The sequence below is a fragment of the Ictalurus punctatus genome, chromosome 25, assembly GCF_001660625.3.
Source record: "Ictalurus punctatus breed USDA103 chromosome 25, Coco_2.0, whole genome shotgun sequence".
NCBI lineage: Eukaryota > Metazoa > Chordata > Actinopteri > Siluriformes > Ictaluridae > Ictalurus > Ictalurus punctatus.
In genome coordinates this window covers 5,883,237-5,907,659 of record NC_030440.2, presented here as the reverse complement: position 1 = coordinate 5,907,659, position 24,423 = coordinate 5,883,237, and the positions used below count along the sequence as shown (strand labels likewise).

Below are 24,423 nucleotides of genomic sequence, written 5' to 3'. Positions count from 1 at the left end.
TGGGAAAACCAGGATGAGTTTGGAAGATTTGCATTAAAATTATTTAATTTGGGATGTTTCTACCTAAAAATGCGAAATAAATGGCGGTGTCTATGCAAATAGATGAATTTTGCACCTGCACTGCAATTCACAAAGGCACTTCGGTAACAGAGATGTGTGCACAAATTAGTACAACCAAAAGGCAAATATTAAATTTCCATTAGTTGAAGACAAATCATATTTATTATGTCTGAATATGTTTATGTAAATGATACCTAAAATAATGTCTCAAAATGATCGAAATGTGTCTTAAGTTATTTATTACTGCCATTGTAAAGTTGCAGCTGGTCATGCTGACTGGTGCTTATTAACTCTGTTCTCAAAACCACATGAGAAGACACTATAGCATAATAACAGCTATGTCATCTAATGCAGATAATTTTACAACATTTAAAGTTGAGGTCCCTCCATCAAGCATTTTTGTCACTGTATGTATCTTCTTGAATTGGTGCAGAATAGTTCACTAGTCTAATGATTGAAGTGAATTCATTCATTAAAAACCCATTAACTCTTTATATCACCCTACGACCGGTTAAGAATGCACCCTATCGAGACAGTAATCTACTTAACTGATTATAAAACCAAATTGAAACCTAATGAGACAAAGGTCAGTTAAGGATGTCAGTATTGTTTAATGAATTATTGACATTAGGATTCATTATTTGTCAGCAAAATACCAGCTCACGTCAACCAAAGCTGCGTTTGCTCTACAGAGCAAACATACGTTCATTATCAGTAGGGTTAAATAGACACCCGCAAGATCCAATTCATCACCCTTCCTTGGATTAGATTAGGAAGGGAAAGGGCACAAGTCTTAAGAAGATCTCAGATTTGAGACTACCTATGTGATGTCCATCTTCTTCCTTTTAACAGTAATCAGCTTTGAAAAGCAAACATAAAGCACGAGCCATTCAGAAGCTTGAATCAAAAGTTATAGTTTTATTAAGTTAAACATGCACTAGGTTTTCAGAAATCTAACCTTAACTGTATAACATAAAATACACATTTCTTTCTTTTGCATGGCCACAAAGATGCCATAAGTATTTTGTTTTGTTTCCTTGTTTATCACTATGAGCCTGAAATTAAACAGCTGGAGCATGGAAAATGCTTCCCCGTTATAGCAATGTCCCTATGAACATTATAGTGATAAACTGCCTTGTCACAATAATCTGTTGGAGAATTTTGTAATACCTACTTAAATATACGGTAAGTGTTTGGAAATGATACTTCAGACCATTTTTCATGGTTGATTATTACTTACTGAATTCTCTACTTTACATCTAAACATACAAAACTTACTGATTCTATAACCTAGACATCCTAGACTTTACTGTTGAATTAAGAAATGCTTTAACATGTTTGTGATGGGAAATTGGTACGATTCATAAGTAAGACGGAATTGGTGGGTTCCAAGACTTTAGTTAATCATTAGCATTTAGTAAGTCATTCTAATTTATGTGGATATGTTATAGTCATGGATGGAATAAACCTAAGTTAACATTTAAATGTGGTAGCTTAGGCTTTAGTTAAGGGAGCCTCAATGTGAAATGTTTACAGAAAAATAGTTTACAAAATTATTTCATTTTTCGAAATTTAGTTATTTAAATTGCTTATACTGATGGACAATACTTTTATTGTTAGATTACACATGTATTGTATATTTGTAGAATTGTTAAGATCCATTGTGCAAATGCTCAATACAAATAACAAACCTTATAACAACTGACTAAGTGTGAATGGAATCACTGATAACCCATTTTCTGTGAGGCTTTCAGCAAAATGTTGGTATGTAATATATATTCTGAGAAAATTAAATGTTACAACTTAAAAATTGGTCAAACTTTCTATGTTAAGAAATATAACACTTACAGTATAAAGGAGGGTTTTGTACTGTATGCTACACAGCACCTATATGAATTGAGCAAGAAGAGAAGTTAATTATTCATCACTGTCTTCACAAATATGACAGCACCAAGCCAGTAAATTATGACTCACAAATGCGTTGTGACTCTTGTCACTCTAGCTGTAGTTTATTTTAATGACTTTGACAGTTCTTTAATGTTCGAGCATTTTCCCTCTGCAACAGAAAGCAAGAGATGCTAGCTTCCTTGTAAAAGGCATCACCATAATGGAGAAAAAAAAAACAGTCAACCACTTCCTCCTGCTCTTGTCATATATGGGGACGTAGTATGACATCCTCTGTGCAAAGACTTACAGCAGTTTGTCTCAGCAACTTAGATGTATTATTAAATGGAGACTTTACACGGCAGAATAAAGAGAATATCTGCTCATATAGTGTTCAATCGACTTTTCTTTCATGAGGTTTTATTTCTCTTTTTTATCTAATAATGAAAGCTCTACTGCAGGCTTTTGTGGGATTTCAGCACTTGTAAAAAGCCTGGTTCGTGGATTATTCATCGTATGGTGGACTTATTGGGCATAAATGCATACATTTGCAGTCAGAGAAATCTCAGACTTTCTGTTCATGTCTATTTCCTATTATTACAGATGTTTATGGGATCATGCAGTTTCAAAACCCTGTAGTTATACTTCAGGGAAGCTTTAGGGGATTAAACTGGCTTTAATCACTTGGAGCATGGATTAATTAATGTATACTCTGAGCTGAGCTTCCCAAAAGCATTGCAAAGTGAAGATCATCTTAATTGGGAGATAGAGAGAGTGCTCATTGTGATTCTCTTGCCTGTTTTGTCTTGGGAGATTATCAGTAAGCTATTATGTGGTTTTAAGTACCACTAGCTCCCAAATCCCCTTCAAACAGTGTTTTACCTTAATGGTATTCTTAGACCTTATGCAATTGGTACTAGTATGAGGATATTTTAGAAAGCATTTCTGTAAGGCTCTATGCAGAAGAACATCTGCCAAATGCTGTAGATACAAATGTAAAGTATGCTGATCATCCTCTGGTTGTGGGAGTTATGAGACAAAGGCAGAAACCGTATGGTACAATGCAGGCCCATCACAGTAAAAAAAGCGCTAGGCACATGTGCTCTGGCCTTTCCTAACCCTGAATGCATAAGCTAGCAGAGTGCTTTCATTGCACACCTGGAAAAGTGTCTGTGAACACTAGAATAGGCAGTGCCCACCTCTCTTCAATAAAAAGAGCCTAACATACAAAGAGAAAATGAAAGAAGCATAGCACAAAACTCAGTTATGTACACTCAAATTACAGTTCTCATAAGAAAATGAGTCAAGAACCAAATTATAAAGAATGAATCGTTCCTTCCCGTATAGAATGAACAAAAAAGAGTCGGGGGAAAAAGTGAGGAAGTATTCTTTGAAAGTTTTCTTTAGTACAGTGAGCTGATAGAAACTGCACACTGCAATTTCTATGATAAAAAAAAAACCCAGAATATTATCTGATTTGTAATAAGGAAAAAATTAGTAGTTATAATAGTGGTGAGATGATGAGACAAGTTTATATCACGACTTCAAAGCTACCATGGCAACAACAACTACTGTAGCTTGTACACACACTCTTTAAATAGGATTTTCATTAGATAAACAAAGTATTGTCGTCTTAGAATAAATGAGAAAGTATAAAAAAAACTCTCCTTTCTTTTTACATTTCTGCTTTGAATGTCTATTAAAGTGCAAATAGAATTGAATTAGCAATAGTGTCTAATACTGTAGTTGTGTGTAACTTACTTCACTAAAACAATATTACAGCGAATACAGTTTCACTTCACAACAAGAAGAGCAAATTTATTATCGATATTGTTTTATGTTATAACCAAGGCCAAAGATCTTATGCCACTTTCTTCCTTCCATGCACTTTGCTTTTATTGCATCCATGTGCTGCAGTGTCCTGATTTCATGTAACCGGTTTGTAAACACAGCTGGCTTGTCGCTCACACACTGGTACGGTCTAATAAACCTTCTATATTTATGACTGTATTAAATATTGACAGCATTAAAGACACGATAACTGTGTAGGTCTTCACATTCCAGCTGTTAAGAGCAGAGAAATAAGACTGCAGAGAGGTGAGCACTGAGTATACAAACCATGCATCACTATGAGAGAACAGAATAAATATGAAAAATCAAGAGAGAGCAAGGATCAGTTCATCTCTCATAATCCTGGAGGAATGAAATACTTACAGCCATTTGAAGCAGTGACTTGCTGGCTGATATATTCATGAGTTTCATTTCTGATTAGCGTTGTTTACGAGCGTCTGCTCATTTTTGTATCTTCAAGCAATTATGCAACTGCAATTAATTACGCACCATAATCTTAATCAGAAGCAGATACAACTGAAATGAGTATTAGCTGCACAGTAGGTTATATAGCAGAGATATTTACAGATCAAGACAAGGAATACCAGTGACAGTGTGCACTAGGCTGAACCACACTGCATTCTCTAGGCCTATAGCCCAACACATTTCAATTGCTCGATGCAAATGATGCGTGCAATATGATGTGAATGCCTCCGAATGATTCCCGTATGAACATTAAGGTATTTGAATGGGTAAAGCTTTCCTCAAATTAGGAAATTGCTTGCATGCTATGAGATTCATTATTCATAGCTACATGTGGGCTGGATGATCTGGATCTTATACTGCTGTTTTGGGAAATAGCGCATTACATTAAATAAGTTTCACATGACTACACATAGCTACTCTAATATATATATATATATATATATATATATATATATATATATATATATATATATATATATATATATATATACATCAAATACACACGCCATCTGCACGTAGAAACTGAAGTTTGTAGGGCTATACAGAATGCAGTTACATTTCTGGTATTCCTTGTCAAGCCAATCGCAGGGGGAATGTTCTCACATAAGGTGCCCTTGAGTGATTTGAAAGGCGTCTTGAATAAATAATAATATTCCATCCATCCATCTTCTATACTGCTTAATCCTTTTTCAGGGTCACGGGGAAACCTGAAGCCTATCCCAGGGAGCATCAGGTACGAGCCGGGGTACACCCTGGACAGGGTGCCAATCCATCACAGGGCACACTCACATACACATTTACACACTCATTCATACACTATGGACACTTTGGACATGCCAATCAGCCTACCATGCATGTCTTTGGACTGGGGGAGGAAACCGGAGTACCCAGAGGAAACCCCCGCAGCACGGGGAGAACATACAAACTCCACACACACAGGACCACAGTGGGAATCCAACCCCCTACCCTGGAGGTGTGAGGCGAACGTGCTAACCACTAAGCCACCATGCGCTAAATAATAATATTAAATATTTATTATTATTATTATTATTATTATTATTATTATTATTATTACTACTACTACTACTACTACTACTACTACTACTACTACGGACTACCAGAAAATTCTACAGTGTGTATAAGGGAACTAATGCAGAGTTGAGATATAAGATACACTTTCACAGTCTATTAGCGGTTATAATAATTGCTTTCTGGAGGTGTAGAACAGGTGTGCTGTTTTTAATACATTAACTGATACGCACAATATCAATTTAATTCTTTAAATTATTTATAAAATGTCTTCAGAGATCCTTAAAGCCCGTAACATGCCCTGGATTAGGATCTGGGAATGCAAGAGGTGACCAGTGTACAGCAAATGGTGGCACTACTTCATTATGTATAGGGTGAGTTTCATATACAGAAATTCAACTTGCTACTTGGTGCAAAATGAATGATCACATAATGACGCCACTGTATTGGCTTCATGAGGATATGATCAACTCTTCAGGGATTATTTTAATCAACAAGTAATAAGCAACCTTCCAGATACAATGTATGGCCAGAAATATACAGACATCTGACCATAACACCCATATTTTCTTGCTGAACATCTCATTCCAGATGTAGTCCCATTTTTTGCTGTTATAATAACTGCTTGACCAAATTTAGCCTATTACCCAAAGACACTTAAAAATTCAACATAGAAGCAAATACTCACATCTGGAAACCCAGTTGGAGATAGAAAAAAAGGCACCAGCCGTGAGTGAAAAGAAGCAAGGGTCCAGATTTTATTTCCACCTCACGAGATCCACACCAATGAGAACTCTCAGAAGTGATCTGACACCTGGAGCTCAAGCTCCAGTATTTATAATGTATTTACACAGTAAATAACCAATATATTTTAGAAAGACTATGATATCAATACCAATAGGGTTAAAAAGAGCTCATCTACATTACCATGTTTAAAAAAAGGCTTATCAAATGTACCATGATGTTTTGAAAGAGGACTTTCTGACTACCATTAGGGTTGAAAGTGGGAGAGAGAGAAAACAATTTAGAGAGACCTTAGTCTCATGTTGTTATCTCATAATGTTGCGTGTGCGCGCGTTCGGGCCTTTGGGTGTGTTATGTCTGCACGCCCGCCCTTGACTGTACGAGAGTGTGTGTGTTTCTCAGCCTGCACTCCTCAGCTCTTATATTTCTCTGTGACTAATAAACCATAGTGTGTTACTCTTAAAGATCTTAAAGTGTGAATCCGACCAGTCCTGTGAATTTTCAATAAAATTACATATTACTCATACTAGGTCTCGCTTGGGTTTATTTCATGTCATTTTTATCCACAACATAACCTCCACTCTTCTGAGAGGGCTTTCCACTAGATTTTGGAGCATGGCTGTAGGGATTTGTGCTCATTCAGTTACAAGAACATTAGTGAGGTCAGGCACTGATGTTGGGTGAGGAAGCCTGGGGTGCAGTCAGTGATCCATGTTGTAAATCTTTCCTGGATGATGTAAGATACTGAAAATACTGCACTATCTCCAGAAGTAAGATGTCTGAATAATCAGGGGACCAAGTGCCAGGGTATAGTCAAAGAGATGGTTTATTGTGCACACAAAGACAACCTGGGCTTTCTATAGTCTAAACATCGGATGTTCTCAGTTAGGCCAAGATATGGAACAGGCATAATTTAAGAGCAATGATAATCCCTTTTATAAACAGATGTATGCATTTACACGTGTACATTTATGGACACAGGACAGGTATGTATACATTTATGGACATTGGATGAATCCATCGTGATTAAACCACGTATGTTCACACAATCATGGAAAATAAGGTAAAGATAAGAAAAATATTCCACATCCAGTTCATCACAAAGGTGTTCAGTGAGGTTGAAGTCAGGGCTCTGCGCAGTCCACTCGAGTTCTTCCACTCCAAGCTTGGCAAATCAGGTCTTCCTGGACATTGCTGTGTTCTCATGCTAGAACAGGTTTGGGCCTTTTAGTTCCAGTGAAGGGAAATCTTAAAGCTACAGAATACAAAGACATGCTATACACTTGTGAGCTTTCAAATTTATGGCAACAGTTTGAGGAAGAATCACTTATGGCTGTGATGGTCTGGTGTCCACAAACCTATGGCTATGTAGCGTTTGTAATATGAGGTAAAAGTTGGGATGGCATTTGGAACAAAGCTTATTTTATGAGTAGCAACTGCAACCATGCGCCTCCCACGTGGCCTCTGCTGTCAGCCTCAGCGTATCATCAGTGACCATTATTTTCTCCAAGACTTGGCTTTATTTCAAGGACTGAATGCGCTCATGAATATCACATGTCTGCGTTTTTTTGACCGCTACTTTCAGGTATAAAACGGGCTCCCGCGAGTGCTTTTCACCAGGCCGTGACGCAGGTCTTGGAGACTCCGCCCACTCGCGCGGGACTACTGATCGCTCCTGCGTTGTTCGAACGCAACGAGTCTCGCGCGCGCTGTGGTGCAGTTAAGAGCTCGGCTTTTTCGGCTCTTGTTATTTCCGACCCGAGCTTCCATTAACGCTGCAGAACATTTTTATGATGAAGCTTGTGTTTCTCTTTGTCGTGACTTTGTCCCTCTTCGCAGGTAAGTCATTCCGATTCTTCAGAAATAGTATCACTGCAGTAAGTGTAGTAGCGCATGCACACATTTCAGCACCATGGTCAGCGTCACGGCGGGAGTTACGCAAACAGAGGTGTAGAAAACTCTTTTATAACTCGTTTCTATTACATAAGACGGAATAAAGGGTGAAGAGTAGAAAATTTCTTGTAACACCACTGGCTGTTGGTTCTTAAATCCAGGACTCATCAAAACCCATAACTGTATTTTCTGAGAGGTTCACCCCTTCAGCAGTGCATCTGCTACTTTATGATCCTGAAATACATGATCATCACTGGACAAACATTTACTACTCTGTGCTACTTTCTTATCAAAATAATGCACCCTATCCCGTGTAATATCGAGAAAAAAAATTACTGAAATATTGTGCTTTAAACCCACAGAAAGCAAGTCTTCACCAGTGGGACAAGATGGCTGGAAGGAAGACCTGGTACGCCACATTTGGTCTTTGTTAACACTGAGGTCTCAAAATCTCTGTTGTAAAATTAAAACTGTCTTCCTTTCATTTAAGCTCATCCAGTGTTTGGTTGAGATCCTTAAGGTAGTATCCCAACCAGACGGCATTTCTCTGCAACCGGAATGTAAAGACATTCTTCAAAAGCAAGGCAAGTAACATACTTTACAATGTCATGACAACCTGATGCATTCTCGTCTGAAAATACTACCCTGGTGTTATGTGTGATTTAATTAGAGTTTGGATGTACACGTTAGTCCCAGTACATCACCATATGCTGCAAATACTATTCATATCTCTACATCTTAACACAGGTTCCAGCCTCACTCTGCTTATGAAAAAGAATGAAGAAATGCTTCCTCTAGAGCATGATGAGAAAAGACAAGAAAGGGAGTCTAATGCCAGGGCACAAGCAATCATTAATGAGCTTTTCAAGACAAATGAGGAAAAGCGCGAAGATATGGATGAAGAACGGAGCCAGGAAGCGTTTCCAAATTATTATAAGAGACACCATCTTTTAACAAGCAAAGAAAAACGCGAAGACCCAGACAATGAGAGGAGCCAAGAGGAATTCCCTCAAAAAAGACACCACATTTCTGCAAAGGAGAAGCGTGAGGATCAAGATGAAGAGCGAAGCCAAGAGGAATTTCCGACTTACGAGCAGAAAAGGCACATTTTCTTTACCAGCAAGGAAAAGCGGGATGATCCCGACTATGATCGGAGTCAGGAAGACTTCCCAAGCTATGTTTATAAAAGGTACCATGATGAAGATGGGGGGACAGAGAAGCAAATTTGGAAACCTCGCAAATACCATTACAAACGTTATGATGACTCATCAAATGAAGATTTTGCAGAACTAAACTCTCAAGAGAAGAGGTTTGAAGAAGAGGAGAGTGCTAAACACTACTGGAATCCCATTCAACGATACCACCACAAGAACCAACACAAACGTGACGGTGATTCCTCTGATGAAGAAATGGAGAGCGAAGAGAAAGAGAAGAGGGTCTCATGGACCAGAGGGTCAGAGGACGGTTCAGAGGAGAGTGAAGAGAGAGAAAAGAGAGTCTGGATGCCAAGTTATAAGAACCACCGCATACAGCTCGTTCACAAGCAGGGTAAATTTGAGAATGAAAATGATGCAAACCTCCACCACCCACTGGAGACTTCAAAGCGCCGTTCACCCGAGGAAGAAGAGGAAGCGCTAATTGCCCAAGAGCTAAACGAAAACAAGCACCATTATGACAGCCAAGAGGAGCAGAAACGGCACCACAGTGCTGCAGAAGAAAAGAAGCAGGAGAAAGAGACAGAGCTGAGATACCTGACCAAAAAAATAAATGATCCGGAAGAACGTCTGCTTAAAGAGGGTGAGGTTTATGACAAGCGCAATCCCTGGATTTACCGAGGATACTATCATCCAGCCTGGTATAAGAAGAGTGCTGAGGGAAACGAAGGTCTTGCAGGTCCATCACAGAAACTGGAAGAGCTTGCCAATGCCCTGCGATACAAGATGGGTCTACTGTCTGAAAAAGAATCAAATGAAGGGGAAAAGGCTTACCTCCACCAAAGGACTCTTACTCCAGAAGAGGTAAATTTACTAATCCAAAACAGAATGATTTCACTGAAACAATATGAGAAGCATAATTGCTTCATTAGCAGTTACTTTCCACAGTAACAAATTGTGAGCCTTTAAAGGTTCAGTGCTTTCATTGCAATGCTGTATTACACACATTATATATATATATATATATATATACACACACACACACATACATATATATACACACACACCCACACATATTATATATATATATATATATATATATATATATTATATATATATATATATATATATATATATATATATATATATATATATATATATAAACAAATCTGCCAGCTTTGACCTAGAAAAGAATACCATATCAGGGTTCTTGTTGCAAAAGGGTACTGCATAGCGTTAAAGACTATGCCATGGCTTAAAGTGAGATTTAAAATTGTGCTAGCAGATTCTGACCAATAGAAGGAATTGTTTGGGAGCATAGTGCAAAGCCTTTCTCTTAATCCTTGTGGTGTCAACTACACCAAAACCCAACAATTACCTCCCAGCTTCAATGACAAATGCTGGATCGCACAGTGTGACCACTTGTCCTTTGATTCAACAGGAAGGACAGGAGGCAAGAATCTAGAGCAGGCTTAGAGTATAATTTTTCATCCTGACAGACATGTTTCCACCACATGGGAGCTTTGCAGTGGATATTTTACTGATCAGCAAGGGCACAGAACATGGCAAAGGGAGTAATCAAACTGAGATATAAGCTGCAATTGGTTTCAAGTAAATAATTGACTAGTAAAAATGTATGTTCTCTCTTCTCAGCTGAAAGAACTTGAGAAACTTGCCTCCGTGGAGCAACGAGCACAAATAAACTAGCCTTGGTTGAAACGAGAAGTGAACCAACCATACGAGAAACATCTGACACCCCCTTAATATGACTTTCCAGAAGCTTTGTATGATGTTGCTTTGGGCTGCTTTTGGATAATTAATGCACTCTTAACTCATGACTGTGTTTGTTTAGAGCACTTTTTAAATGTGAACACATTCGACACTTATAATAGATGCCTGCTTTAACAATATACGACCTAAATATGTATTCGATTAATCTTTATCTGTAAGAAAGAATTATTTAAAGAAAACATATAAAAAAATGAATACTGATTATTGTTTATCTTGTAATTGTGTTAAAAACTAAGTGCATGCCACCTGTTTATTACTTGTTCCTAAGTCTGTATTACCCTCCTATATATTCTTGTTTGCTATGGTTGAATGCATCTAATAAAAGCATGTTGCAGTGGGAACAAAACCTGTCAAGCACTTTTAATCTGAGAAATTATGGCTTAATATTGAGGGAAAGCACAATGCTATATTTCCATGAATGTCACGTTTTATTGATTATTACCGCACTACTACAATAGCTGTTGAAAGTGGTTATTTACACTCATGGAGCTTAAATAAAAGATGTTAAGTAGCTCCTTGATGAAAGGCTGACCCTCAGGAAAACAAGGATAAAAAAAAAAAAGCAAATGAACTAATAAAGACTAGCAACTTAAACAGGCATGTATAATAGGATTTCTCCATGGAGAGGGAGCAATTTAGTTTATTCTCATTAAAATAATTTAGACCAAATAAAAAGGCTACGCAGAACTGTTACTCAAGCTGCTAATCATCTAGCTTGATCCTCTTGGCAGCTGGCTCGCCGGTTTTCCGTGGAGCTCCTGATGTGGCAGCATCTGCAGAGACTGTGATTCCAGACAGCAGGTATCCTCCACCTCCACTCATCAACAACACTGGATGAGTTCTATTGGGCAACACCTGGAGAAAAAGTTCTAGACTTTAGAGAAGGTGTCATTATATTCACATGCATATTCAAATATTATAGACAGCTGCGGTCGGAAGTTTACATACGTCCTGCAGAACCTGCAAAATCTTAACACTTAACAAAATAAGAGTGGTCATAGAAATCCCATGTTGTTTTATTTAGTTCTGTCCTGAATAAGCTATTCCACATAACAGATGTTTACATGTTGTCCACAAGACAAGATAATAGCTGAATTTATAAAAAATTACCCCATTCAAAAGTTTACATACCCTTGAAGCGGACCCTTCTCAGTCGCTCTCACAATGGACGCAAATGAGAAAAACTATCAGTGTGGATTTTTGCCGATAATCAATAGTTCTAGCAATCAGTTATCGGTGCCGATTAATTACCAAAACCGATCAATCGTTTGACCTCTACGCTGTATGCTGTAGCTTTAAGATTTCCCTTTACTGGAACTAAGAGGCCCAAACGTGCTCCAGCATGACAATGCCCCTGTGCACAAACCGAGCTCCATGAAGGCTTACTTTGCCAAGGATGGGGCGGAAGAACTTGTGTTGCTTGCATTGAGCATGTATGCACATTTCTTCCTAACTAAAAGAGCAAAGTGTACTATATCTGTGTGTGTGTCAGTGCCTGGCCAAGAATCCAGCCAATCTTTGAATTTCTTCTGCTTAAACCAACAAGCTAATTGGTTCTTTTTAATCACGGGGCAGGATTTATGTAATACAGTCCTCATGTTCAGCTTCAAGTGCTTCCCCATTCATATTCACTGATCTGACTACACACACACACACACACACACACAATCTGATTATTCTGAGATTTTTAAACACCACACTGGCACTGCTGGGTTGATTTGCAAAATGATTCAGCCAACAGTGGTCCTGTGGTCATAAACTAACACTGATAAACAACAGGAAGTCAAATAACACAAACTGTGCATTGAAAGAGAAAAGCTAAAGCGTTTAACTGAAAACCTACAGAGTGGAAATTAGGTAGGTGTGTCTGAAACGGCCCAGAATATAGAATATTATAAAATATTATATGCATGTTAAAAAATATATTAACTCATTTTTTTTATTATTATTATTACCATTACTATTATTATTATTATTATTATTATTATTATTATTAAGATTGCAGTTATCAAAGTTAAATAATAGATGTTTCATACATTGTTTCACACTCTTTTTATGAAAAGTGGAATTCTTTTTGAAATTCATTTCTTGTTTCTGATTTTTCAGAAGCAGACATGCACCTTAAATGACTATTGACTACAACTCAAATTTAGATAGACACATTTTCTGACCCTGGGCCACACCCATGCGATAAACATTTCAACATCCTTGAAATTTCTTGGGGAAAAAAGAAAAATTACACCACATCCACACATTTTTGGAAACAATTATTACATAGTTATTTGCCCTTATATTAAGATTTGGATGCATAATATATTGCTTTCAGATATAGTAATCATGTTTAATTACTTCCATACTATAATATATAGCCATCACACTCATCACATTTAAAATCATGTATACTCCACAATAACAAATTTTGGTTATCCATGATAAAATAAACAAAAAAATAATCACCTGGTAATGCCTGAGCCAGGAATCTGTCAATTTGAGATTAATGGCTCCACCCTGCTCCCTGAGCTTTGTGTAACATTCAATTAACGGCTGTTAAAAAAAAAAAAAAAAAAAAAAAAAAAAAAAAAGGCAGAGAGAGTTAAATATTACAGCACGTTCATGGTTTGTAACTCAAAAGGCATTTTGTTTCTTGGCAGATAAAAAGCACCACTAGTACCTCTCTGTACTGGCAATACACTACAAATGGTCTGGATGGTGCCACAAATCGGAGTAAACCCAGCAGCACAGGACAAGGGTGGAAGCGGCTGGCGATCACTAACCTGAAGTGAAAAATTCATTCAGCATTTAGACCACGCACATTCAGCAATACAGCACAACTCATCTTATGTACTACATAAAGAACTTGGCAGCGAAATATGGAGTTCAATAAAACAGCTTTACTGACATGAAATCAATACAATATGAGATTAGGCTCAATGAGAGATGCTTTGAGAGGTGCCTCAAGATCAGAGCCAGTGGTATATCATCAATGGCTCATGAAGTGGCTTTATTGTCATTTCTACCACGTACAGCTGGTATAGTACACGGTGAAATGAAACAACGTTCCTCCAGGACCATGGTGCTACATAAAACACACTAACCACATGAGACGACACGGAACTAAATAAGATCTACACATTTTTACATAAAGTACATGTGCAGACGTGTAGAGTCCCTAACCTACCCGTTCATCACGACCGGCGTCCCTAATCCACCCGTTCATCACGACCGGCGTCCCTAACCTACCCGTTCATCACGACCGGCGTCCCTAATCCACCCGTTCATCACGACCGGCGTCCCTAATCCACCCGTTCATCACGACCGGCGTCCCTAATCCACCCGTTCATCACGACCGGCGTCCCTAATCCACCCGTTCATCACGACCGGCGTCCCTAATCCACCCGATCATCACGACCGGCGTCCCTAATCCACCCGATCATCACGACCGGCGTCCCTAATCCACCCGTTCATCACGACCGGCGTCCCTAATCCACCCGTTCATCACGACCGGCGTCCCTAACCTACCCGTTCATCACGACCGGCGTCCCGAATCCACCCGTTCATCACGACCGGCGTCCCTAACCCACCCGTTCATCACGACCGGCGTCCCTAATCCACCCGTTCATCACGACCGGCGTCCCTAATCCACCCGTTCATCACGACCGGCGTCCCTAATCCACCCGTTCATCACGACCGGCGTCCCTAATCCACCCGTTCATCACGACCGGCGTCCCTAATCCACCCGTTCATCACGACCGGCGTCCCTAATCCACCCGTTCATCACGACCGGCGTCCCTAATCCACCCGTTCATCACGACCGGCGTCCCTAATCCACCCGTTCATCACGACCGGCGTCCCTAATCCACCCGATCATCACGACCGGCGTCCCTAATCCACCCGATCATCACGACCGGCGTCCCTAATCCACCCGATCATCACGACCGGCGTCCCTAATCCACCCGATCATCACGACCGGCGTCCCTAATCCACCCGTTCATCACGACCGGCGTCCCTAACCTACCCGTTCATCACGACCGGCGTCCCTAACCTACCCGTTCATCACGACCGGCGTCCCTAATCCACCCGTTCATCACGACCGGCGTCCCTAATCCACCCGATCATCACGACCGGCGTCCCTAATCCACCCGATCATCACGACCGGCGTCCCTAATCCACCCGTTCATCACGACCGGCGTCCCTAAACCACCCGATCATCACGACCGGCGTCCCTAATCCACCCGTTCATCACGACCGGCGTCCCTAACCCACCCGATCATCACGACCGGCGTCCCTAATCCACCCGTTCATCACGACCGGCGTCCCTAACCCTTCGAAAACTAATGCTCCTAATCCATCTGTTCAGCGCAATTAGATTTGCTGTTGGCTTTTCTGAGTTCGTTAAAAAAACATTTCACAAGATACCAGAACTGCCCATCAAATTCGAGAGGGCATAACCCCATGTTTTAGACATTTAGGGAAAAATATCTCCAGCGAATAGCACAAAGCGATTTCTTTCAAACCAGCACATTGGTGGGAAAGAAGTGCAAGCGCAAATTCGGATGTTGGCGTTAATTGTCTGTTGGCATTTATGCATGCTGTAGTGTTTGTGAGAGGTACCTGCTGCCATTGTTCACTTTCTCACCAGTTTTAAAGAGAAACACTACTACATGCGCCTCAGTATTCATGGACACCAAAGTGTGAAAAAGGTCCATAGCCTAATTCTACACAACTGGTTCCCTGGCAAATGGGAAGAAATGATGGATAAATATAGACTAATACGGAATCTTTGCAGGCCTGTCCGTCAACGTGACAGATCACGCATTACTACAACATAACCTCAGACACAAGTACAAGCCCTGCCATTTATTCCTAGTGAGAATATCGGGTTATTTAGACATGTGCTTGTACATACATGACAGGACAGTCATCTCCCTACAGCATTGCCTGGCTCCACATGGCTACAACACGGAGGACTCACCCGTCTGCGTTTCGCCCCTCCAGCAGCGCAGCGGCGGCAGCCAGCCTCTTCCTCTTCTCCTCCATCCTTACCTTCTTCTCTTGTGCCTGATAAAGAAAATGCAACTCAGGTCAGCATGCAGCATTACACATCAGTGCCACATGCCGTCTGTAACCACGTCGTCTGCACTTAATCCTGGATAAGAACAACGGTTATAAAACACATATCAGCAAAATGATCATAATAAACCCAGTGATTTCTGTTCTGATGTGGTGATGTTACAATTACAATCTTCCAACACTAGTTCATAATTCATAAGTATAACTACAGACATTAAATCATGATGTGCTATAACCAGTAGTTACCACCACTGCATCTTGTTAAGCAGTGCATCCACATAGAGTTATATAACCAGAATTTTTATTTTAATTATATGTACACCAGCATTAATGGACAAAAATGTTACAATACATTTTCGTATACACTCTCTGAGCACATTATTAGGAACACCTGAACGCCTACTCATTCATGCAGTTCTCTAATCAGCCAATCGTGTGGATGTTATGTAGGGAATGTTGCCGGTGATGCTTGGGTTATGTAGCCATTGTGATACTCTGTTTAAAGAAAATATTACAAGCACAAGATTTCCCATTGCATAAAAACTATTTGCGAGCATTTTTCTAGACTTTCTGGAAACAACCAGAGTAACTGATTGACAGGGCTACATCAGTGATGGTGAAAAGGCTGGGCTGTGATTGTCATTTTGTTTTTGGCCGAGCTGCAGCGTAAGGATGAGAAAGTGCAATCACGAATGGAACGATTGCTATTGCTTTTTCAATATGGAAGAATCAGACCTGGTTAGACACTGAAAATGAAGGGTCAAATGGACTTTGCATTTTCATTTTGTACCCATTGTACACTGCTGTGCACAAAAATGCAAATGAATTTGAATCGTCTCGAAGTATGCGTGCACATAACGCAATTGTTTGAATTAGCGTTTTAATTGAGCTTTTTCTAATTAGCATTTGAATTTGAATAAAGGCCAGAAAATGCTGCTACTGGATAAGAAGGATGAAATAAAAGGAACACAAAATAAGTAGAGTTTAAATTGATTATTTCTGAAATAGAGTCTTAGGTTAGCACTCACTGTATCATCTCTGTGATTAGAATTGCTACAGCAGTGTACATACAACCTGTAAATTCCTCATACACGGTGAGCAGTAGAGACTGCTCAGACTCACCCTTTGCTCACGCAGCCTCTCTCTCTCCTCAATCTTCTTGGCCTCGGCTGGGTCTGTGCTCACCTCCATGCTCTGTGACTCAGAGCCGCCTGAGGAAGGTGCAGCAGGCTGTTCTTCTGACTTTCCGGAATCCCTGTCTTTCTCGTCAACGTTCAGTGTTCCTGACAGCAGCGCGTTCACCTTACACAATGGAAATTCGTTTAACGTATCGTGGAAGTGTGAAGGGAAGCCAAAGCTCTCCATGCCTGCTCTGACGGGTCCACCACCTGGATACATCTGGATCACTGAGCCATGACCTTGCAGAGAGAACACAAACGAGAGAAAGGGTGGTATAAATTCTGTTATGAGGAAGAAACTGAAATCAGCCAAATTAAAAACCTGAAAAATGTAAAGATTCAACCTCATCTGATTCTGCTGCATCTAAGCATACTCGAGTGACTACACAGTAGAAAATGTTGGGTCGTTATTTAAACCCAATTGCTGGGATACACATACTGAGGCGTTTAGATGTAATATTGGTTTCCTTTTTGGGTTAATTTGGTAACAGGATCTTGAGGTAGATATTCAAGTCTCATGAGGGTATTTTATATTTTAACAGTTCAGGTGTAACAGACATAATTTGCTTATTTGATATAAAGCCTGCTGCTTTCCTTAAACAAACAGTTTATACAGGTGCATCTCAAAAATTTATAGAATAAATAAAAATAAAGAATTTATAATACAGAAATGTCGACCTGAGAAGTGCTCTAATCATATTTGTTCGAGTAAGTGTACTGTATGTGAGTTTTTTTTAAATTCATAACGAAATATTAATGTGCTGTTATGAATTACTTTAATATCACTTGCCAGTCAGTATACAAATAAATGACAGGAAGTCTGCTCTTACCTCCCATTCTCTCCATGACAGAACCGAGGACGAGTCCAGCGCATGTCTCAAACACGATGATCTTACTTCCTGCATGAATGTTCCCCAGAGTCAGCATTTGAGCCAAAGTGTCATATCTCAGGTGACTGCAGAAGAAATCAAATTACTGTTAAAAGAAAGTTACAAGACATCCTAGAGAACAGGAACAAACCTAAGGTTTACTTTCATAATAAATGTTTAAGTCTGAGGACATACCATACTTTTCCAGGTTCTCTGCCATGGTACATCATTGCCAGTATACGGGAGGTAGGCTTCAGTACTGTGATCTTGCTCTCATACCTGTAGACATGTTAAATAGTTCATAAAAACACCAACCAGGAAATTGTACTATTTATCCACCAGAAAGCACGCATTTATTAAAATAAATAAATAAATATATAAATATATATATATATATATATATATATATATATATATATATATATATATATATATATATATAAACATACTTCTTCTTTTTCTTCTTGATGTACTTCTCCTGAGCAAATTCAGTTTTATCCCTGAATGTTGTACTGTTGTTTATGAGCTGCTGAATTATTTCCTGACAGGCAAAAAATATATAATACATAATAAAACAAATAAAAATTCATCATCTAATTCAATTATACATAGTCAGCATTTACAAATAAGCGACGACTGCACAAATGTAAGACCGCTATTAAATATAGTGCAGGGAAAATCTGATTTCTTAAATCTGACTGTAATCTTTCTTAAATTTAGACTGTAATCACATTCACTCACATACTGATTGTTATTATACCAATGCAGGCATGTACACACTAAGCAGGTGAAAGTTGACTAGTATATACACTAATGCAAATTATACCATGGATTACTTTTAACACAGGAGCAATGTCCGGTCATGTCTCCTAACATATAAACACAGCAGAAAAAGAAACGTCTATTTTTTAGGAGACTGTATTTTAAACATAATTTTGTAAAAATCCAAATAAGCTTTACAGATCTTTATTGGAAAGGGTTTAAAGAATGTTTTTCATGCTTGTTCAATGAACCATAAACAATCATTGCACATGCACCCGTGGATCAGTCCTTAAGACACGAACAGTTTATAGGCGGTAGGTGATTAAGGTCACAGTTATAATAACTTAGGAGAAACACATGTAGTCATGTGTCCCTCCAGACATGATTGAGAACTTTTAAACTCCTTGGTGGAAGAGTGGAGTAACATCTCACAGCAAGAACTGACATATCTGGTGCAGTCCATGAGGATGAGATGCACTGTAGTACGTAAAGCAGCTGGAGGCCACCAGATACTGACTGGTACTTTTAATATTGACCCCCGCCCCCCCGCTTGTTCAGGGACTCATTATTACATTTCTGTCCGTCAAATGTCTGTGAAACTTCTTCAGTTTACGTCTCAGTTGTTGAATGTTTTTATGTTAATACAAATGTTTACACATGATAAGAAATTTGTTGGAAATAAAAGCAGTTGAACGTGAGAGGACGTTTCTTTTTTTGCTGAGTATATTTGGCACCGACGAAAAAAGGCAAGAACGGATAGGTTTTTATACAAAGAAAGAAGACCGGCTCCTCGATGCTCTACGCTCATTGTGCGTTCAAGTCATATTGGAAAGATTGTATTTATGAGTTGAATGCACATGAACGCCACCACAAAGTCGTAATTACGAATGGGAAGCTAGTTAAAAGATTTTCTCTGAGCTCCGAGTTGGGGGCGTGTCAGTAAGAAAACAAGGTAGAATCAATGGCTGCAACGTCTGTAGTTGACGGTAAATTTGTTGGACTTGAATGTTTACTCAACTCAGAAGCTGATTTTAGTTATTATGTGTTTGGTATATGCAGCTGGTTATTGTCAGACTTTTTTTTATTTACAATAAAATATGCTAACTGCCTGCACAAAATATGATAGCATTGTACAATTCCGATACAATATGAAACGCTAAAGTTTACAGTGGCTTCGTGAATTGATTAAAAACAAAAAAAGCAAAACACACCCGATGCACATTCTTTGTTCATCGTTATCTAGAAGTAAAGTTTTTTGTAGTTAATTAAGAGAAGGTACACCGCCATCTTGCTCTGATCAAAGTGACTTGAATGCACCCAACATCGTAATTACGACTTCCCAACTCATACCAACTTCCCAGGAGGACTTGAACGCACAGTCAGTTATACTTCCCTTTGCTATTTTCAGCTTTGCGTCCACATTTTTTTAACATCACAAAGGTTCACTTACTGAATGACAAAAACAACGAACAGGAAATCCAGTTTCACTGGACAAACTGACCCAGAAGTCCATTCATTCATTCATTCATTCATCTTCAGTGACCACTTGATCCTGGTCAGTGTGGTCTATCCTGGGAACACTGGGTGTGGCACCATGCTCACACACTCCCACACATGTGACCCACTGTGCTACAATTCTGCCATCCAGAAATCAAGTAATGCAATTTCAAATCACATGCAAACTTTGACTTTTATGTGTTTTTTGATACAGATTGCTGAAATATGCCATCACCAGATTTCAGATGTAAACAAATGATTTAACTGGAACACAAACCTGGCCCTTCATCCCCTGCCCTTTCAGCGATTCGATATCATCTCTGGTCAGTTTCTGTGATTTGCCATCATCTACGATGTGTCTGTTATCTTGGCCTGCTTCTTTGGCCTCTGTGAAGACAGAATGACTACCGATAAACCACAGCACGTCGCTTTCTGACACATTTCTTACATGAATGAGTGATCTCTCGCAATCACCTGTGGAGTCGTCTTCGGTGTTTTTTGGCTTTCGTAGACCTAGTTTTCCTCCAGCGTCCACTTCAAAAGTCGAGCCGTACAGTTCCCCGATGGCAGCATCCAAAAAGATCCACTGCTTCTCAAATATGATTTTCCTGAGAAACAAAAGTACAACTTAATTGTAAGCAGAACTTAGTTGTAAGGTGTAGATAATGCAGTAAAAGCCTTACTTGTATGTTGTCTCACTACAGACTACAAGGATAAGAAAAATACAAAAATAAACACATAAAACAGCAAATCAGCGTTGGCAAATTAATGACTTTGTTGCTAGATTTGGCAACTTTTTAGATTCCTTTTAGGGACTATTTCTTTAACAAAAGACCTACCGACAAATCTTGTGACGTTTTGAGCTGGTCAGCGACTGTACTACAGTTAATATGACTCTCCAGCTCACATCATAGCTATGAATTCAGAGAGAGCAGGATCAGTCGACTCACTACCAGTGAGGGAAGCCTGAGATACTCTTGCATGAGCCAATCTTCCCAACGATCAACAAATGATCACCATCGGTTTCCAATGACCAATCATTGACCACCATTGGTGTGTCCCAACCGGAAACTTCTTTGGTTTAAACTCTCATCTCATTTATGCTATATCTAAAATGCTTTATTTCTAAAATACTCAAGACCACGGCTTTGCTTTCCATGCATATTTTATAGAATCTGTAGTATTTTGTATTTATACAAAATAGTCGGGTTTTACTATTGGTTGCCAATTTGTGGTACCATGACCAAAGATGACTTCTTTCTCTCTCTCTTCATCTCTATTCTATTTCTATTCATACCCGTCATGTCTCACGGTTTACCCAATTCTACTCATTTCATGCACAGACTTAAATCTCCTACAACAGATGCTAATGAGCAACCAGTGGCTAAATGGCCCAGATACGTAACAACATTTTCTGCTGAATGGAGTGTTCAGTCTGACTGCATAGAGCAATCAAAACTAGGGGAAATCTGTGTATTTTGTAAAGTGTGTAGGCCTGATGTAATGGTCGCAACAGCAGGAGTGCTCAACATTAAAATGATGAGCAAATGGGAATGGGCACTGATACGCTCACTGCACCGCTAAATGTAAATTACACCGTGACAACCAGTGTTATGATTTTGTGATAACTCCATAGTGCTCAAAAGTGGAAAGCAGAGCACAGCACTCAAGAGTAATTGACACACAACCTCTTCTTGGGGATTTGGCATGACTCAAAGTTTTTACCAAAATGTAACCAATTCACTCATCTCCATATTTCCTTTATAGTTAGGTTTCAAGTATATTTCAATGGCGGTTTTACACTGTGTGATTCCAGTGGTCTTTTATGATTATTATTTGTTTCACTGTACGAGATAAATCCTGACAGAGTTCTACAACATTGTATGATAACGCGTGATCTTCATGCCAGATTATATGCTTAAAATCATATAGACTAGTGGTTTTCAAAGTGGGGGCCACCAGGGGGCGCCCGGGGTGCCTCAACAATTTGGTGTGAAAAATAAATAAATGTATGTTTTCTCTTTCTCACTCTCAGACACACACAATCAATTCCTAATGTAATGTAAAGATGTAAGATGTAATTATTAATAAATTAAAAAAAGGGGGATATATTCATAAGTCTGTATTTTTAATGTGTTTTAAAGACATCTTGCAAAAGGGGGCCTCGGTCAAATTTTAATGCCATTTGGGGGGCCTTGCCCTGGAAAAGTTTGGGAAATACTGCTATAGACCAATAATTAAAGAAAATGACCACATTCTGCCATATTGGGGTGCAGCAATGCAGCACAGATTTGTATCACTTTGCCTGGAAAGCATACAATAGTTTCACATTGCCATAATAGTATATAAACTCAATGAACAGAGCATGTGTGTACTAATTAGCTAGCCACATACCCGGAAGCTATAATTCATCGTCTATTTCTTTCTATGCCATATCCCATTTTTTCCTGTTGTGATACAACTGTAACGAGACATTTATAGTGACACTCTCTCTGCTGCCCCAATTCGACAAACTGCTCTTCTTTTAAATCCTATGTTTTGTTTTACATTCTGTCATTGTCATTACTGCATTCTTTCAATCATATTTTGTGAAACCTTATACCATCCTCCTATTGGTGGCTTTTAGATGAATGTTGTAGCAGTGGTCACACTCCGAGATCCCATCCATCCATTTTCTGTTCCTGCTTAACCTACACAGGGTTAGGGCTGTGAGCGTGGCCATGACAACCATGGTGGTAGTTTGCCACCGTGGTAGCGTCACGTCACACGCCACGTTAATCTGGTTTACCAGATAAAATTATAGAATAAAATTAAAATATTTGTACGTCCAACCAGAATGTTTATTGATGTTCTTGTCACTTTAATTTCTCCAACAAAATCCGCCTTGAAGTAGGACCGAGCGTCAAGGCGTTTGTATGCCTTCACGTACATAAAAACGTCAGGAAAACTGATTTCTGGCCACATGTCAATGTACATGGACCACAGGTTCTTGGGCAAGTTGTAAGGGTCACTGTCGAGTCCAACTGCCTTTAATTTAAGCTGACAATCATTAGTTATACAATAAATCTTCCCCTATTAAAACCAGCCATTTCACTGGATGCTTTGGCACTCAGTCCGGCTGAGGGGGCGTGGTCCATCGGGAAAGTGACGTCAATGCAATGCACACCCTTTATATGGAATATGCAAATTAGGCTATGGGTCATCTGGTGACTTCTACGGAATGTTTAAGCATGCATTAGTTACTTTCCCCTTAAAAAGATATCAACACTACAGGAAATCAAACAAGAAACTATTAGACACATAGACTGACAAAAACATGTTTGAGCAAATTGACCAAAATTATTTTAATTGCTCTTAATGCAGATTTGATAGTGAAATGCAGAAAACAAAAATTATTAAAAGTTAGCTTGGGCAGATTTATTTACCAATTTCACCAGCTAGCTCTACTCCATACTACTTCCCTATGTGGCTAACAAACTAGCTGACAAGAAAACAAATCATACCCTAGCTAGCAAAACTGACTCGATAACTCATCTCGTTATAAAGCAAACCAATGTATTATTCATTATTCGGTCGTGTTATTCACTGAAACAGAAGCACTACTCACTTCTTCGTCTGCACCTGCACGGATTTGTAGACATCTCCTCTTTTCAAAACCACGTAATCTCCCTCACTTATTCGGCACTCTACATCCACCAGCGAGTCCGCCATTTACACACTCGGGACTGATCTGATGATTCGGTTATGAGCGAATATTTCACACTGAAAACCATTCAGTGAAGATGGTTAACAACAAGAACACAACAACCATCAACCTAACAAATAAGGAGTCGGTATACGCCGTATAGGAGAGACATTTCCCACGTGCACATAGCCGCGTCCTGAAGCGCAGGATGATTAATCAACCGCACTGGAAAGCTCAGGCAGGAACACAAGCTGATCACAGATACACTACTAATCCTCGATCGGACAGCGCCCTCTGGCGTTTCTCAACCATGTCGTCATAAAAAACAGTTTCTTGTACAATTGCACTCTTATTTTGCACGTTCTCACGAATTATACAGTAGATATAAATAAATCAGGGGTAGTAGAGGAATGATGACCCCTCTACCTGTACTTATGGGTGGAAAACATGGTGCCACTGACTCCCATTGTGCAGCTTTGTCGAATTCATAA

At 39.3% G+C, this 24,423-nt stretch overlaps 2 protein-coding genes across 2 annotated transcripts; one reads left to right on the top strand and one right to left on the bottom strand.

Annotated features, from left to right (window-relative positions):
* Positions 1-7,734: 7,734 nt before the first annotated feature.
* On the top strand, positions 7,735-11,204 carry chgb (chromogranin B). The gene is made up of 5 exons (XM_017456250.3): positions 7,735-7,872; positions 8,289-8,335; positions 8,417-8,510; positions 8,674-9,944; positions 10,734-11,204. The coding sequence occupies exons 1-5, from the start codon at positions 7,824-7,826 to the stop codon at positions 10,785-10,787; spliced, it is 1,515 nt and encodes a 504-aa protein (XP_017311739.1). The 5' UTR covers positions 7,735-7,823; the 3' UTR covers positions 10,788-11,204.
* A 76-nt stretch (positions 11,205-11,280) lies between these two features.
* trmt6 (tRNA methyltransferase 6 non-catalytic subunit) lies at positions 11,281-24,161 on the bottom strand. The gene is made up of 11 exons (XM_017456251.3): positions 23,855-24,161; positions 20,722-20,855; positions 20,525-20,634; positions 18,438-18,529; positions 18,184-18,267; positions 17,950-18,074; positions 17,064-17,359; positions 15,844-15,929; positions 13,543-13,645; positions 13,329-13,415; positions 11,281-11,726 (listed from the first exon to the last, which is right to left on the bottom strand). The coding sequence occupies exons 1-11, from the start codon at positions 23,956-23,958 to the stop codon at positions 11,574-11,576; spliced, it is 1,374 nt and encodes a 457-aa protein (XP_017311740.1). The 5' UTR covers positions 23,959-24,161; the 3' UTR covers positions 11,281-11,573.
* Between the last annotated feature and the right edge of the window lie 262 nt (positions 24,162-24,423).